General features: G+C 39.6%; 1 protein-coding gene across 3 annotated transcripts in view; it reads left to right on the top strand.

Annotated features, from left to right (window-relative positions):
• Positions 1-15,271, top strand: part of plpp4 (phospholipid phosphatase 4) — a 58,269-nt gene that overhangs the window by 21,142 nt on the left and 21,856 nt on the right. For 2 of the 3 annotated variants that reach the window (XM_023286350.3, XM_055018949.1), the window contains exon 2: positions 11,391-11,499. In XM_023286350.3, coding sequence (XP_023142118.1) covers positions 11,391-11,499 — 109 coding nt within the window. Of the gene's footprint in view, positions 1-11,390; positions 11,504-15,271 lie in introns of those variants that run through there. The other variant, XR_008604446.1, reaches the window with a different exon arrangement.

Genomic DNA, 15,271 nt, shown 5'->3' with positions numbered 1-15,271 from the left:
AGAAATGCCTTGTTTCAGGGATTTTGAGTCATTCTGCACTGCAGATGCATTAATTACGTTGAAATTTTTTATCTGATTAATTATGGTGCTGGATTAATGTGCGTTAACGCGCTAATTTTGACAGCCCTAATAAAAACTTTAAAAAATTGATGTAGTTTTCGGATCTCATAGATAAAATACCATAAATAAATGTTCTTTCTAAAGCTAGTGGCCTCTGGTTGGATAAAGAAGCCAAAAAAGGTCTTTGAAAAAAAAAATCCTTATTTTTCCCTCAATCTCCGTACCTCCATCAGCAGTTTTATGTCTCGTTCCATACAGGGTTAAATGAATATTAAAGCAGAGTATGTATTAATGGAGGGCTTTACTGCCTTTCAGTCATATTCCCCCTTTGCTTGTTATGTGTGGTTTTAAAAGACACATATGACGATGGCCAAATTCCAAACTCAAGGCTTTTAAACAGCAGTCCACTTGGATAACATCATAGCAGCTACGTCTAGCTTTTATATACAGTTACTGCTAATTTGGTGGTCTACGCTCAGTAGCCAACATGAAAATTGCTGTTGTTTTGAGGTAACAACATTAGGTCGCTATCTATCAGCAATTTCAATGTTTACTGTAACATAAAAAAAACAAAAAACAACACCACTGAAATAATTTGGTGAGTTTGCCCCAAAGTAAAGCTTATAAAGTGTTTTCCCTGAAGGTTATACGTCTATACACATACACACTATGCATCATACTACTGTCAACCTTGGTGTTATAGAATTCTCCCATGAATGTCTATTCAAGAATATTTAAGTGGCAAGTCTCTCCCTTGTAAAGTCTCTGCTGTAGCTCCATATTTTATCAGCTCCAGCTCTGTAGTTAACATTTGCAGACAAGAGAGGATGTTCTCAATCTTTTCATCTAACTCCCAGCAACAGAGTAAATTAAGGATATTTCTCAAAGTGTTGAACTATTTTTTGAAAATGCAGTCGGTTCTTGGCTGTTTTTTTCACACTCTCATAGTGAAGTCCTAGTGGGAAATAAAGGGAATGAAAAACTGAAGAAAAGCTGGCTACATAAGAAAAGTGAATGACAGCTTTTCATCACAGAATAACTCCTATGTCCTACAGTAGTATGTAGAAGCATTAAGGGTGGAAATATCCTCTGTGCAGTGCAATAGCGAGAGAGAGGAAGCTCAACAAATCTGATGAGCCAACACCAATGGGCCGGTAAAGTCAATGCATTTACTCAGCAAGCTCAGTGAATATAAGCTTTGGACCTGCGGAGCATTTGCAAAGCCTTCTGGCAAACGTTCAGCGCGTGGCAGCCTGGTTTCTTTCTTTCCTGCTGTGGGTTGGGACACTTATCTCAGCATGCCCCCCCCTACCATGCTTTCTTGATTCCTCAATCCCTCCATGTCTCTTTGGCCGTGTCCTGTCAGTTTCAGACTGCTGCAGTTCCTAATACCTGTCTCAAATGCAGGCCTCTGACCTTTGTGAAAGTGTCTCTGGGGGTTTTATCATGAGCAGACACCTGTAGTCTGACCAGGCCAGATCTTATTTGGCTTCTCATTAAACAGTGGCTTTTTAATGCCTTTCTGAATTATCCAATAGAAATGGGTAATTAGAATTTTAAAAAGACCCTGCATTTTCCACTGTATTCTCTGCCCGGGTTTTGTGTGACAAGCAAAGGGTGTTATTTTCTCATTTTTCTCTTCCCTTTAGCCAACTTGAGAAGGGATACCTCCAGGGAATCCAGATCTAGCTGAGTGTCACTCAGCATCTCTCGCTCTCCCTTCCTGCCTCCCCTGCCTGTGATGGGCTGATGCTGTACATTCCCAACACGTTCAGCTGAGGCCCTGACTGTAACACTCACACAAACAGAGACAGAGAGCGGGCATGTGACACTTAACGCACATGCAAATTCTGAGTTTCATAGCAGGCTGCAGTATAAGATGCCTGTAGGAAAATAATTTGTTTGGAAAACATCCCATTAATTACTTTGATTAAACATGATTATATTAGATATGCACTTTGTGAGTGCACTCACTGTGTTAGTGATTCTGATGAGGATATTAATATTATGTGGGTAAGTTTAACACAGCAGGTATATGACTTCATTTGTTGGTTAATAATATAATTTAATTATCAGTTTCCATTCCAGGCTGAGACTATTATGTTGGAAAAGGCTAAATAACTGATATGGTTCTCCTCAGAGGCATAATAGTGGCTCAGCTTAAAGCTCCAGTCCCCGGGCCTCAATTCTGTTTCCAAGGTTCAGCCTTTAAACCCATTGCCACAACCGGTCACACAACCTCACCCTCCAAGCTTAATACCTTCTGTTTTCACACAATTCCCTACTGCCTGGTCTCTGTTCAGCCAAAAAAAAAAAAAAAAAAAAGCAGCCTCAAATGTCATTATTTTAGGTGCCCTGAATGCGATGGGAATCTGCCCAGTAGATTGCACGCTAGCCTGATTGGAACTTCTGTTTGTAAAAAGTGTCACAATCCCCTGTCTCCTGTTCATTCAGCAACACACAGAAGCACTTTTTAGTTGTCAAGATGCCAGTGCTGTGCTCGGGTCTATGGGTCCAATAATGAATGAAATTAAGTGGCATAATTAAATAATGAATGTCTTCGTAGTTTGTCAGTCAGCTCCCCTCTTTTTCCACTGTGACCTAGACCTAATCGAACTGCAGCAGCAGCACTTTATTAAATCACAGATACCCAGTTGTCTTTATTTTAATCCAGTCATGCCAAAGGAGTTAGATTTGATTTATCCTGGAATAGCAGATGCAGGATTTTCTTCCTGTGTGGTGTAAGAATTTGTAACTTGAGCAAAATCTGTGCAGTACTTTTTCCTTCAAGCAGTGTTGAGTGTGTAAGTCGTGGATTTGTGATAAATCAGGGCTCACCTGCTGTGACTGTCACCCATCACAAATTTCTGTTTTGTCGGTTAAAACATTGTCACAGCACATTTCACAGATGCACATCTTTCGAAAAGCTGATGTCATATTAACCGATCTGCACTGCAAAGACATATTAAATCAGTGCTTCTGATAGGAAAAATGTTTTTGACCCACTTTACTAAGTTTGTAACTTGCACTGAAACAGAACCCAACACAGTAGCCTAGCAATCAATATTGCCTTTGTGTATCAAACAAAATGGCATCCCCTGTCTTCTCCTAAACATTTTTCCTTGACCGTAATGGAAAATGTCATGAGTTCAAGTAAAGATATGTGGGACAATTCATAAGGACACAGGAAAAGACAACTGTGGTGCTAAGATCCAATCCATATCTGACTGTACATATGCTAGTAGTCATGCAACAGTGAATGTTTCTAACATGGATCTGCTGTGGATGGAGCATCGCATTGGATGCTGGAATTGTGGAACAAAGCCATCTAATGTCCGTTTTTCTTTACAACCAGTGTATCCTCTGCAAAAGGCGATAAGAAGCGAAGCACTGAAACACATTTCTTTCATGACTGGAGAATTCGACCTGCTCTTACTGGCTGCCACTTAGATACTTCCGAGTCATTTCACTCTACTTAAGCAAAAAAGACTATTCAGCCGCAAAAGTCTTCCCTTTTCTTTGTGCCAGATCATCTTTGTACTGTATGTCGAGTGTTCTGCGGACCAAAATGCAGTAGAAAAACTCACTTGCACAGCTTAGGCCATCTTTGTAAAGGAGAAGGAAACCAGGGGTATGAATCAGATGAAGAGGCTGTCGCTGGTGAGTGGGTTAGGTGCACGATGCTTGATGGCCGGTGGTTCTGAGAGTGGCGTACGACTTGGTGGATGGCTGATTGACTGTTTTGAGAGGGAGGAGGTGAATGTGGCATCTGGTACGGGCTTGAGCTTGGTAGTGGGAGTGAGCTGGTCACAAGATAAGTGGAGGAAACTGAAACCTGATGCACAAACAAGCTGCAAGTTAGACTGTGAGCAAAACAAAGCAAACAGAGTATGAGCAATGATACTACTACGAGAGCTCTGGTGAGGAGTAAAGTAATGAGTACTGCAGCAGATTATTACTATATGATTCTTAGATGTGTCAGGTGAGGAGGAACAGGTAGCTATGCCCACACACCAGAGGCATCTTAAAGGGTAGAAAAGGGGCTGTTATGGCATGAATAAAATCCCACTGGTCACCTCTTTGACCACCCCAGATCTGACAGGTCACATTCATTCACTGAATATGACATAGTGGATGGAGGCGCACACACACACACACACCTCAAAACATTGACGAGAGCTTAAGATTAATTTGCTGCCTCCAGTTGTTTATAGAAGACTTTTCTTTGAGTTTTCCAGCTACATGCTGCATCAGACAGCAGTAGGATCCAAAGTGTTTCCACAGCAAGAAGGGCGTGTGCATTCACACATTACACAACACAGCAGCAATGCCATTAATTATTACGAGAAGTTGCCCCCAATATGAAGACAGCATTAATCAGGATCTAATGGCAAGTCACACTGTGTATTTTCTTCACCTCAGACAGGTGAGCTGTCACACAGTCACAGTTTATAAGCCGCAGTTAAATCATTTGTACAGCTGATTCCTGAGCACCATCACAGCTTGATGTTATTTTTCTGTAAAAGTCTGATCTGTTTACTGAAGTCAAAATATTTTTCTGTGATATCAAGTTTTTCTTTCGGTGAGATTTTGCCATTTCACAGCAGGGTATTTGCAGCAGTGACATTATTGTGCTTACAGATGCGATACAGAAAGGAACCTTTCTAATCATTAAAATAACTACCAAAATATAACAGCAGGTAGTAATGAACACACATTTTATTGTACCAGAAGTTACTGTAGTTTGATACATTATCACCACACATGGACAAGAATTTCAATATATGTACATATGTGTATATAATGTGTTGTCTATAGGTGAACTTTTTGCCCTCTAATACTCTGTAGCATCCTTGCCTAATTTGATTGGTGGCTGCTCCAATAAGCAAAATGTTAAATGTATCTGTATTAGTCTAAGCACATTAGATAGTTAATAATCCTACTTTAGAAATAGAAACAAAGGTATGTTGATAGTCAACCCCAAGATTTGGCTTGACACCCTATAAAACATTTCTAAAGGCACCCATGCCAGGGAGAGACACATATACAGAAGCTTACACAGAGGACAAAGAGGGATAAACAAGAGACAAAGGAAGAGAAAGACAGCAGCAGAAACCCAGAATCAGGAACAGAAATAATTACATCTTGACATGATCCACCCTTTTGTTTTTCCATGTAAATCTCTGTTTTCTGACTCTGCCTGTTTCTGTGGGACTCTGCTTTAGCTCATCCTTTGCAGGAGACTGACTGATAACCTGTGTACTGAAGCTTTGTTTTTAACCCATGTCAAGACTGCCTTGTCTTTGTTGGTTAGCGGTTGTTAGATTCTCCCATTTTTGTGCATCCAGCTTGTCCGGTTCTGGGTGTAGTTTAAAACACTGTGTAAAATCACCTTGAACAAACATTTGTTCTTCTAAATCATTAAACTCGATAAAGACTATCAGTTACTAAAAGGTTCTGAAGTCCAGCAGTGGATATTTAAACATTTTCATTTTACAGTCTTTAAATTATCACCCTTTTAATTTGGAACAGCTTGAGCTCAGAGAATCTAGAGAGCCACTCAAGGAGTCCGTTTCTGATTTGGCCATTCCAGAGCAGCCCGTGTGTGTGCCAACCACCGCTGGGACATGACGCAGCCAGAAATCAGAAAGCCAGCAGTCTGCTCTTCTAGTCTCCCCCTTCATAGCATTTATTATTTCTCCTAGAAAAACTCACTTCCTTCTACCGTTCAATTTTTTAGACATAAAACACGCTGAGTCCCGAGCTCTCAACATTCACCGCTGATCATTTAGGTTTATCGAACTGTCCAATTCTCTAGCTGCATTTCATGGCGTGTAAGAGGAGGAATGAGAATTTACCAGTGGTAAATGAACCAGAAGACACACTAAACAGAGAAGGATGGCAATTTCCCACCGGGCTCAACACAACCTTTGATCCAAATAGCGTGTAAATCTCATAAGTCACTTTTCAATAGCTCCCTGCTGTATGATTAAATGACTAGGGTAATAAGTAGGAGATGACATGTGGATGCTATCAGACTGAGAGAAACACAGAAATTATCTAATACTGTCCCAAACCTGGCAGATGGCCAAACAACCCCCCCAGTCCCTTTACTACGCACACAACTAGCTCCTAGTAACTCATTTGATTGCCAAATAAGCTCCTCTTGAGAGTGAAAATGTAACCAAATGTGAATGAACAAAACACCCTGCATCCTTGTGAATATATCCCTGGACTGCAGCAGGTATGGTAGCAGTTGTAGCAAGATGCAACAAAGTGAGGAAAACCAATCCCACTTCGGAAAGGTAGGACTCACTCAAGAGTTAAATCTGAGACACTGGACCAGACTGTTGGCGCTGTGCAGTGCCATGAACCTGTGTATCGTGGACACTGTAAAGCTCCCTGATATATTCCATTCCCCTTGAGAAGGTGAAGGTCTCACACTCACTGTCTGCTAAGTGAGCTGTCCAGTGTAAGAACTGCTCAGTGGCCTCCTGCACCTGTAGATAAAAGCTGCGTGATGGTAGTTTAATAAGGGTTCTGGGCATTTGGCTTCAGCTCAGCCAACCTCTGCTAGCAGATATAATGCGATCAATATCGATGAAAGGACTCAGTTTCTGTTTGGATATATCTACGAAAGGCTGAAGCATGGACACAGTCACACACAGACATTCAGCTCAAATATCACTTTCAGGCTTAGTTTTGTGAAAATAGGAACTCACCTAAAGTTAATCCAACTGAGCTATTACACTTTTCTGAACGCCTAATTTCTTCACTGCAGATCTATCTAATTAAGGAGGAATTTCTTGACTTTTTTTTTTTTTTTTTTTTTTTTTAACACTTTCTGTCATGGTGGCACAGCAGTAGATATGTATTCCCAAGGCCATAGCCACAAATTCAGCCCACAGTGCATCGTAAATCAAGGGCTTTCAAATTAGCTGCATGTATTGTTCTTGGTGCTGTTGTGTTCTAAATCTCCCAAGTGTTTCCGTACAGTGGGGAAAGAGACAGAGAGAGGAGATCTTGAGAAATAATTCAGTTCTGTTTCTTTGTCTGTGCCTCATCAGATTTAGGATATGCATCTAGCAGAGATGGATAGGAATTGGTGATGATAAATTGGCCCAACAGCAGAGCTCTAATGAAGAAGAATAGGGAAGAGACAAAAATCGAGAGTTGTTAAGTTAGAAAACTTTAGATGTAAAGATTCCAAGCCAAAACTAAAATGTAGTGGTGCACTACTCTTTATTAAAACTAATGTGGATGCACCCAGTGTCCTCTGAGCATAAATGACCCCTACAATGAAACTATTGGCAGAAAAAAATGAAGCTTCCCACAGCTGTTGTCGAGTTGACAGTTAATCTATAATGGTTGGGCCCCTACAGAAGCCTTTATAACTTTGCTCAATAATGTTTCTACACAGAGCAAACAGAAGCTGATAAAACAGAATGCTGATAAAACTCCCCAGGCAGCCAGCAGGCGGTGCTGAGTTCAGGGCATTTTGTGTGCCTCCAGTTTATGGGCACTTAGAGAGCTGTCTATTCTGGCCAGAGATTGTGACAGGGGGCCTCATTGGACCAAATGAATTTGCCTTTGTGGAAAAACTGTTTTTACACTGTTGGTGGTGCATTTCCACAATGCCTTTCTCAATATTTCCCTATTATCTTTGACTCTTTTTGGTGACTCTGTATCTTCAGGTTTCAATGCTCTTTTGCTGTAGTTGCTGAAAACTTGCTGTGGGCTGAATAACTAGGCAGATTTAAAGGGAATAAATCACAAACAAAAGCCATAAATCACAGCATTTGGCTGTTAACCAAACAGTCCGCCTGTCTAAATGTATCTATTCTAACTTTATTTCTTCCATAATGCACCCTGCCACTAATTTCCACCCTTGTTTTCTCTCTTTTTAAATCAACATGATTATAATTATTTCCCATCAGGATAAATTGGGGCACATGCAGTGCATGTCATTACCCCTCTGAACTCAGACATTAGCTGCACTAATGTGGCCGTAATCCACATTGTCCTTCCTTTCCTCACGCAGAGAAAAGAATCCTGTCACTGTCATGTAAATGATGAGCTTCCCACTGTGTTCACCTCAGTTTCTAAATCACAATGAAGGTGAATTTAATTTCCACACAGGCCAGGCACTCCCATCCATAGAGACAAGCATAATTAATTTCAAGTGTGTTTTGGAGCCTGGAGCCCTAAAAGTGTGCCGAAATCATATTGGAGTTTATCTTTTAATAAAGTTTATCATTGGAGAAGAGAGGATGAGGCAAGAAATTCAATCTGAATTTCTAGCCAAGAGAAATCCTTTGAGGGTGGCATTGATTTGTTGGGGGAGATTTGATAAAAATTCTCCAGAATAAAGAGGAATATTACATGTCCAAAAGGCATTTTATTTTGAGCTTATGAAACTGAGCACTCATAGCAAATACAGAAAAAAAAATCCCAAAATACACAGTGGAAATTGAGGTATCTTTTGCCAGCAGTAGCTGAATATTGCTGCATGTCAACAAACGAAACTGATTCTACCACAATAAGATATGAATTCTTATTATCATTATTGGTGGATTGGTACGCTCTGCCACAACCAATTAAAACTACTATGTAGAGAGGTGGTTATACACTACAGCAAATTCGTGCAAGCTGTGCATTCTCACATGACCCATGAAAGATATTGTGAAGATAAATTTTATCTGTGAAACCACCTTGGGGGAGTGTGAGCCTCAAACTCATTAAGACGTAAAGGGTTGGTTGAAAGATAAGCCTTGCAGAGTGACAGGTAGCTCACTGCAGTATTTAATGACCTGAGAGCATTTTGTGTGTTTATAACAGAGGGTTAGTTTGTCCATTTGTGTGTGTGTGTGTGTGTGTGTATCAGAGTTGATGCTGGGGTCGACCAACTCTAGCTTTCTCTGCACTATCTTCCTGGGACTAAAAAAAACCCATCACCGTCACCAACGCCTAAGAGCTGAAGAGAGGACAAGCTGAGAAAATGGAGTAATTCATGAAGCATATTTTGTGTCATTAGCACAGTATAATTTATTGTGCACCACATACCGTGAATGTAATGCTTCTGAAGTGAATCATGCATACAGACTCAGCAAGGTGTAAAATGAGCCTGTACTGATTAGACTGCTCTTTTGCAAAAACATCATGACACAATTATCAGCAGACCAACAAACAGACTTTCCGCGCTGTGTAATATGATGCACGTCTTGTAGAGAGATTAAAAATGCATAATTGATTTTCCTGTAGCTTGAAAAGAGGAGAAACAAGAAAAAAATGATGAAGGAAAGGTTTCAGAAGACCCATGTGCTCTTCAGCAAATAGCCTCATTCACAGTTGTGTGGTTGGATTCACACAGAGGAGTTGCACAAGATGCAGGATATCCTCACATTTCTGCCGCTGGCAGTCAGCATTTCTACTGGAGCAGATAAATGCCTTGCTGAAGGGTGTGTAGTGGTTGGAGAGAGCATTAGTCAATTTCTGTTTCTTCCTATAGATTGAAGCATTTGGCCAAGACCCAAGAATCCTTTTGCAAAGTTCAGGAAACTGCCACATTATTATTAAGTTATAATTAAACTTTATTGAATGGCATCCATGACTATACAAACAGTAGAGAGAAGAAGAAAGAGAAGGCATGCAACAAAGGCACAATCATGTGTAGCAATTTATGATATATATCTTGGTTTCATGGTATACATGTATACAAGTGTCATAAATTTAACACTGAAGCTCGTAACCTTTAAATGAGGAATGAGCTGCATTTAATAGGCTGATCTCGCTTTGTGAGTAGCCAACAGAAAAAACATGTTTGGAACTTGGTTGAAATGAATTATCAAAGACATTATACTTATAACAGTATTTTTTATCATTTGTGAGCACATGAAAAGTGTAATGTTTCCTTGTAAGGTGTCAGGTGCACATGTTATGTTGACTGCCATCCTCACCCAGATACCCAGATATATAGAATTGCAAAGCAGACATAACAAACTCAAAATCAAATTTGATAAATGTATTCCACAGTAACTAAATATTTCTATGTTTCTGAAATGGTATTATCACCAGATGTGTGTGTTTGTGTGTGTGTGTGTGTGTGTGTGTGTGTGTGTGTGTGTGTGTGTGTGTGTGTGTTTGAAAGCATTTTAACTTCAATCTTCCAAATCTTAAAGCATCTATTTAAAACAAATAAACTTCTGCTATCCAACAGCATTGTGAGGCTAAACAATACGACCCTTTAACTGTGCAAATGTGGTATAAAAATACTAAAACTGATGTATGTAATGTTGCAGCTGCAGCCCTTAGTGTGTTAGTACAGAACTTTTGTATTTTGTTGCTTATTTTGTTGCTAGAACACAATACCACAGCAACATTGCGTATTGTAAAACACAACTTTTGTTTCAACTTAAAACTATGAGTGAACGAGTTGCATTAGAATGTGAAGTTTGTTCCTCTAATGCCGCAAAATGTTCATTAATTAGGCATGGCATGCCTAACTACCCCCTGTGTTAGTTTGGTTGATTTAGATCTGTAAATGTATTGAAATCCTTAGCTTGTTGGTTGGACTTTTGCTTCATTAAAACAGTCTCTTGTATTGATCTTTGTCTTGCCTATTGGATTCAAATCTGTTAATTTATTGTACTTGAACATTTTTTAAATTTAAATATCCATTTCAGCATAACTAATGTTGTGTAAAGTTAGATTTTGTTCATTGTCTCGGTTCATTAGTTAGCTAGCCACTTTGTAATACAAAGGCCACATGCAAGGCTGCTCCCAGTGACTTTGTTAATTGTGGACAAAGGAGCTCAGGGGAGAGACTGAAGTCAATACGAACATTCAGCACTGTTTTCATTATGCAAAGAAATAGAAATATATTTTCAAATGAAACCCCCTTTTTGTTTCAGTGGCTCTGTAAGGTGTCTTGGAACACAGCTGTGGAATAGAACAGAGTTTGAGAGAGATTGAATTGTTTTAGAGTTCACTGACAAAAAGACCTTGTTGAAATGACAGAGAACAAGGTCGTGTCTGACAGATCACTGGGTGGCCAGGGAGGGCTGGAGGAAGCAGGAGCATGCTAATTTGTTCACACTCTGTAAGTGTGTGAGACAGCAGTGCAGGTGATCTCGAGTGAAGTCGTCTTGTTCATGTGGAGAACCGTTGTCTTTGTCCTCATAAATGATCCAACAGGTCCTCTTTGTCCTGTGCTGTGCATAACAGCGAAATCTGACGTTCTGTTAAAGTGTACAGTGTGTCACTCGTGTATTAAAGCATCTATGTGTTTAATGTAAGGGACTGATCAGTGTGCTTTTGCTTCTTTGCTACAGATTTACAGAGTTTCTGGAGCCTTTCGAGAGAGTGATTCAACCAGAGGAGCTTTGGCTTTACAAGAATCCTCTTGTTGAGTCAGACCACATTCCCAAGAGGGTCATGTTCGTAAGTACCTGCTGTCTAACTGTGCATTCTACTAATTACAGACTTGATTGCCACTGAATACTTGGTCATTATTGCAGTCTCCATGAGCCATATCCTCTGCTTAGTTCTTTCTAAAATGTGTGGTGCAGAAATCCATTGATTGAGGATGATCATTACCTATGTGTTTCATTTCTACTGTTGAGGTGAGGCCTGAATCATGTTGATGGATATGAAAAGGGCTTAAAGGAACTGTGGTGATTAGCACTTCCAATGTAAATATAATCTGCTCTTGGACAGCAGTGGGTGGTTCCGAGTTAAAATGAATTTCTGACTGACACAGCATGGACTGAAAATAATTTTCCTCTGCCTCATGCTGGAAGCCTGAACAAACAATTTGAAGAATCTGTTGCCTCATTTCTATCCAGGGTCTGTGTTCATTTTTTTCTCAGTGTAGATCTCAGCAACAATAACTTGGCCTCAATACACTTAAGGCACACCACAGTGGGCATTACAGAGAACATTCAACTAGTGATGTGGGTCATGTGTTGTTTTCAGACTCAGCAGCAGAAACTATGTAGATGGTCCTATTTTCAAAGAGCGATTAGGGGAACATTGCCTTGAACTTCATGAAAGATTCATAACACATTCATGCAAGTACCTTGTCTCCCAGAAATTATGTGTCAATACAAGTAAACTGCATTCTGGAGGAAACTTTTCTCCTGGACTACATATCTTTGCTATTCATGGTGTTCCTTTCAAATAGCCACAGGGTCAGTGGTAGCTCAGCAGTTTAGATTTTGGGCTACTGGTCTGAAGGTCAGGGATTCAAGCTCCTGAACCACCAAGCTGCCTCTGTTGGGCCCTCGAACAAAGCCTTTTACCCTGTCTGCTCCTGGGGCGCTGTACTGTGACGGTGCTTTGACCATAACCTCCTAACAAGCTGAGATATGCCAAGACTGCATTTTATTGTACTCTGTGCAGTGACAATAAAGTTGAAACTTCTTTTCAGCCAACCAATCAAATATTTGATGGGATGAGACTTGTTACCCCCAAAATGGGGAAGAAGCTTCAAACATATTGTAAAAAGATGTATTTGAACTCAAACCATGATATTTTCATAAAACTAATCAAGTAGTTTTGTTGCCTAAACCTAACCAAACAGCAAGTAAAAATGGAAGTGGAAAAAATAATGTTCCCACAGGGGAAACAAACCCTCAGTCTCCTAAGTGAAAGTTCTGTTTTGGACCAGCCTCCCTTTGCAAGCACATTCTGTAGAACATATTGATCTGCATGCACCACAGTATTATTCTGCTATAAGCAGGGGGGAAAAAACACTGTGCCGTATGTCCTTAAACCAATCACAGTTGTCTTGGGTGGCGTTTGATGTTGCTTTGGTGTTCACTTAAAAATAGTGATAAGTGGATTTCTTTTGGAGTTACATTTTCACACAGGGAGATGAGCACTGTCATTAAAATAGATAATCTACCAAAATAAAAATAACAACCTAGCAGGGTTGCCTTAATGCATTATCCAAATTCTTAGCTAAACTTGAAATTTTCACTGTGGCAGGTTGTAGCTCAGAAGTTGTTGATGTTCCCCCATAGTGAAGAAAGTAGTAACATGCAGATAGAATGGGAAGAGGACAAGGAAAACTACAATGAGGAGCCAATGGAAGGCTTATACCTGCATCCTACATCCAGTCTGTCACATTAGTTTTGGACTAATACAAACACTGTCCTCACATGGACTTTGTGGATATTTGGAAGTGGAAATGTTTCCGAATGTGTTATACTGCCTCCTCACTGGGCCAAAATATATTTCTTTAAAAATATTGCAGTAAGCAATTTAGTTGTATTGCAACAAAATTTTAAAATTGGTGCACAAAGTATGACGCTAGAGTGAGAAAGTAACTAGGTTAGTTTTCCCTTTGTGCCTTCTGTGGCTTAGATGTAACTCTACACTGCTGCTTACTCTAAAAATGTGCAGATCTGTGAAGTCCCTTCACTTTTCTCCAGCCACACCTCCCCACTCACTGAAGCTCAAGCACACCAGCTCAGCTACATCTCCGCTCAAAAATTGGAAAAATTATTTACAGGAAGCTAATTCTGAAGAACAACAATGATGCTGAGATCTTTACTTCACAAGTTGAGTTGACAGTCGACAAATGAATCTGTGTTTTGAACACTGCCAGCGTTACAGTGCAGTTTCAAGATGAAAATGCTCAGCCATGGGGCTGACTGATTGTTACATGCATGATGCTACTTTCAGCAAATAGAAAACACCATATGGATATGATAACAAGGCAAAAAAAAAAAAAAGAAAAGAAAAAAAGTCGATTTTCACATGATGAGGACTAAACCAAGTCCTGCCAATACCTAAACACTGCTAAATAATAACAGTCTAAATAATGCAAATATAAAATAATATTTTGGTGGGAAACAAATGGAATAGGTGTCAGTGACCATATTACTGATAGGTTCCATAGCAATAATTTTGTTACTTGCCATTACATAAAAAAAGAATATTCATTGTTTTCACTGAAAACGTTGTCTTATATTTCCTTTTAGTTTGCAGATAAAAGAAATTTGTACAGAATTCCAAAGACCAAACAAAAGCCGAATACCTTTGCAGTTTTAAACAGAAATTGTAACTATCTAAACCTGAACAACAGGCACTCAGGAAAATGGTCTCCATATGAAAGAGAACTGCCTTTCAGTGAAGCTATATTATGAATACCTTCAAAAGTTTAAAGGTTTTTATATCGGAGCTCAAGGGCTGAAATTGTGTCCTGATGATGATCGCATTATGTGCTACATCTTTTATATAATAAATCTTTTCCCACCAAGTCAAACAGTGATCAAGCTATCTTTCACAGCTATAACACTGAGGTATTATGTGGTAAGTGACTAGGGTGACTGCACATAATGTTCATAATGTCATTATTAAAACAGAAAAACAATTACAAACTAGTTCCATTATGTTATGAATTACCTTGAAAGTTCCTAGCTTCACTTCATTTCTCAGACAGGTTGATATGTGTATGTAACTGTACTGTATCTTTGTCAGCATGCTGCCTTGTCAGAAGACCTTCTATTAAGTTTTGACTGTTTAATCAACATATGACACAAAGACTTCCCTGCCCATTGCTTATTTAGCTCACCTCTTTGTGTACTGTCAGCAGCATTTGAGTGACTGGCTCCTCCACTCCATCCCATGCACCTCCACATACATCCGTCATCTTATTATGGACGGAAACAGCTGCAGAGTAGGTGGTGAGCTTTAACTGACAATTATGTCAAGCTAGGAATAATGACAGCTGCTATAAACTTTAATATATGTAGTGTTTTTCTCCCCATATAAAAATGCCTGAACAGATTTAATGCCAGCAGTAGGTGCTTCATATTAAGCCTAAGCTTGTCATCGCTTAATGATGTTTAGAAGCCTTCATACACACAACAACAAATGGTTAAAATTATAAGTGGATTTGCTCATAAATGTGAAAAAGAGCAGTAAATTACTCATCAGCAAATCATTTGATGGCTATTTTGCGATAAGTACTTGAAAGTGCATTAGTCATAGAAAGCACCACCAATCAAGCAGTAAACACACACACACACACACACACACACACACACACACACACACGCACGCACGCACACACACACACACACACACACACACTTACGATTCCAGCACTCGTCTGTGCAACTGATTGTCCAGTCTGAAGCAATACATTAACATTTGAGTTTATCTACAGCTTGTCTGCACTCTATTATTTCTATTTCCTTTTGGG

Source organism: Amphiprion ocellaris, chromosome 16 (assembly GCF_022539595.1).
Source record: "Amphiprion ocellaris isolate individual 3 ecotype Okinawa chromosome 16, ASM2253959v1, whole genome shotgun sequence".
NCBI classification, from domain to species: domain Eukaryota; kingdom Metazoa; phylum Chordata; class Actinopteri; family Pomacentridae; genus Amphiprion; species Amphiprion ocellaris.
Note: the sequence above shows the minus strand (reverse complement) of the source record. Positions and strands in the feature narration are given on the sequence as shown.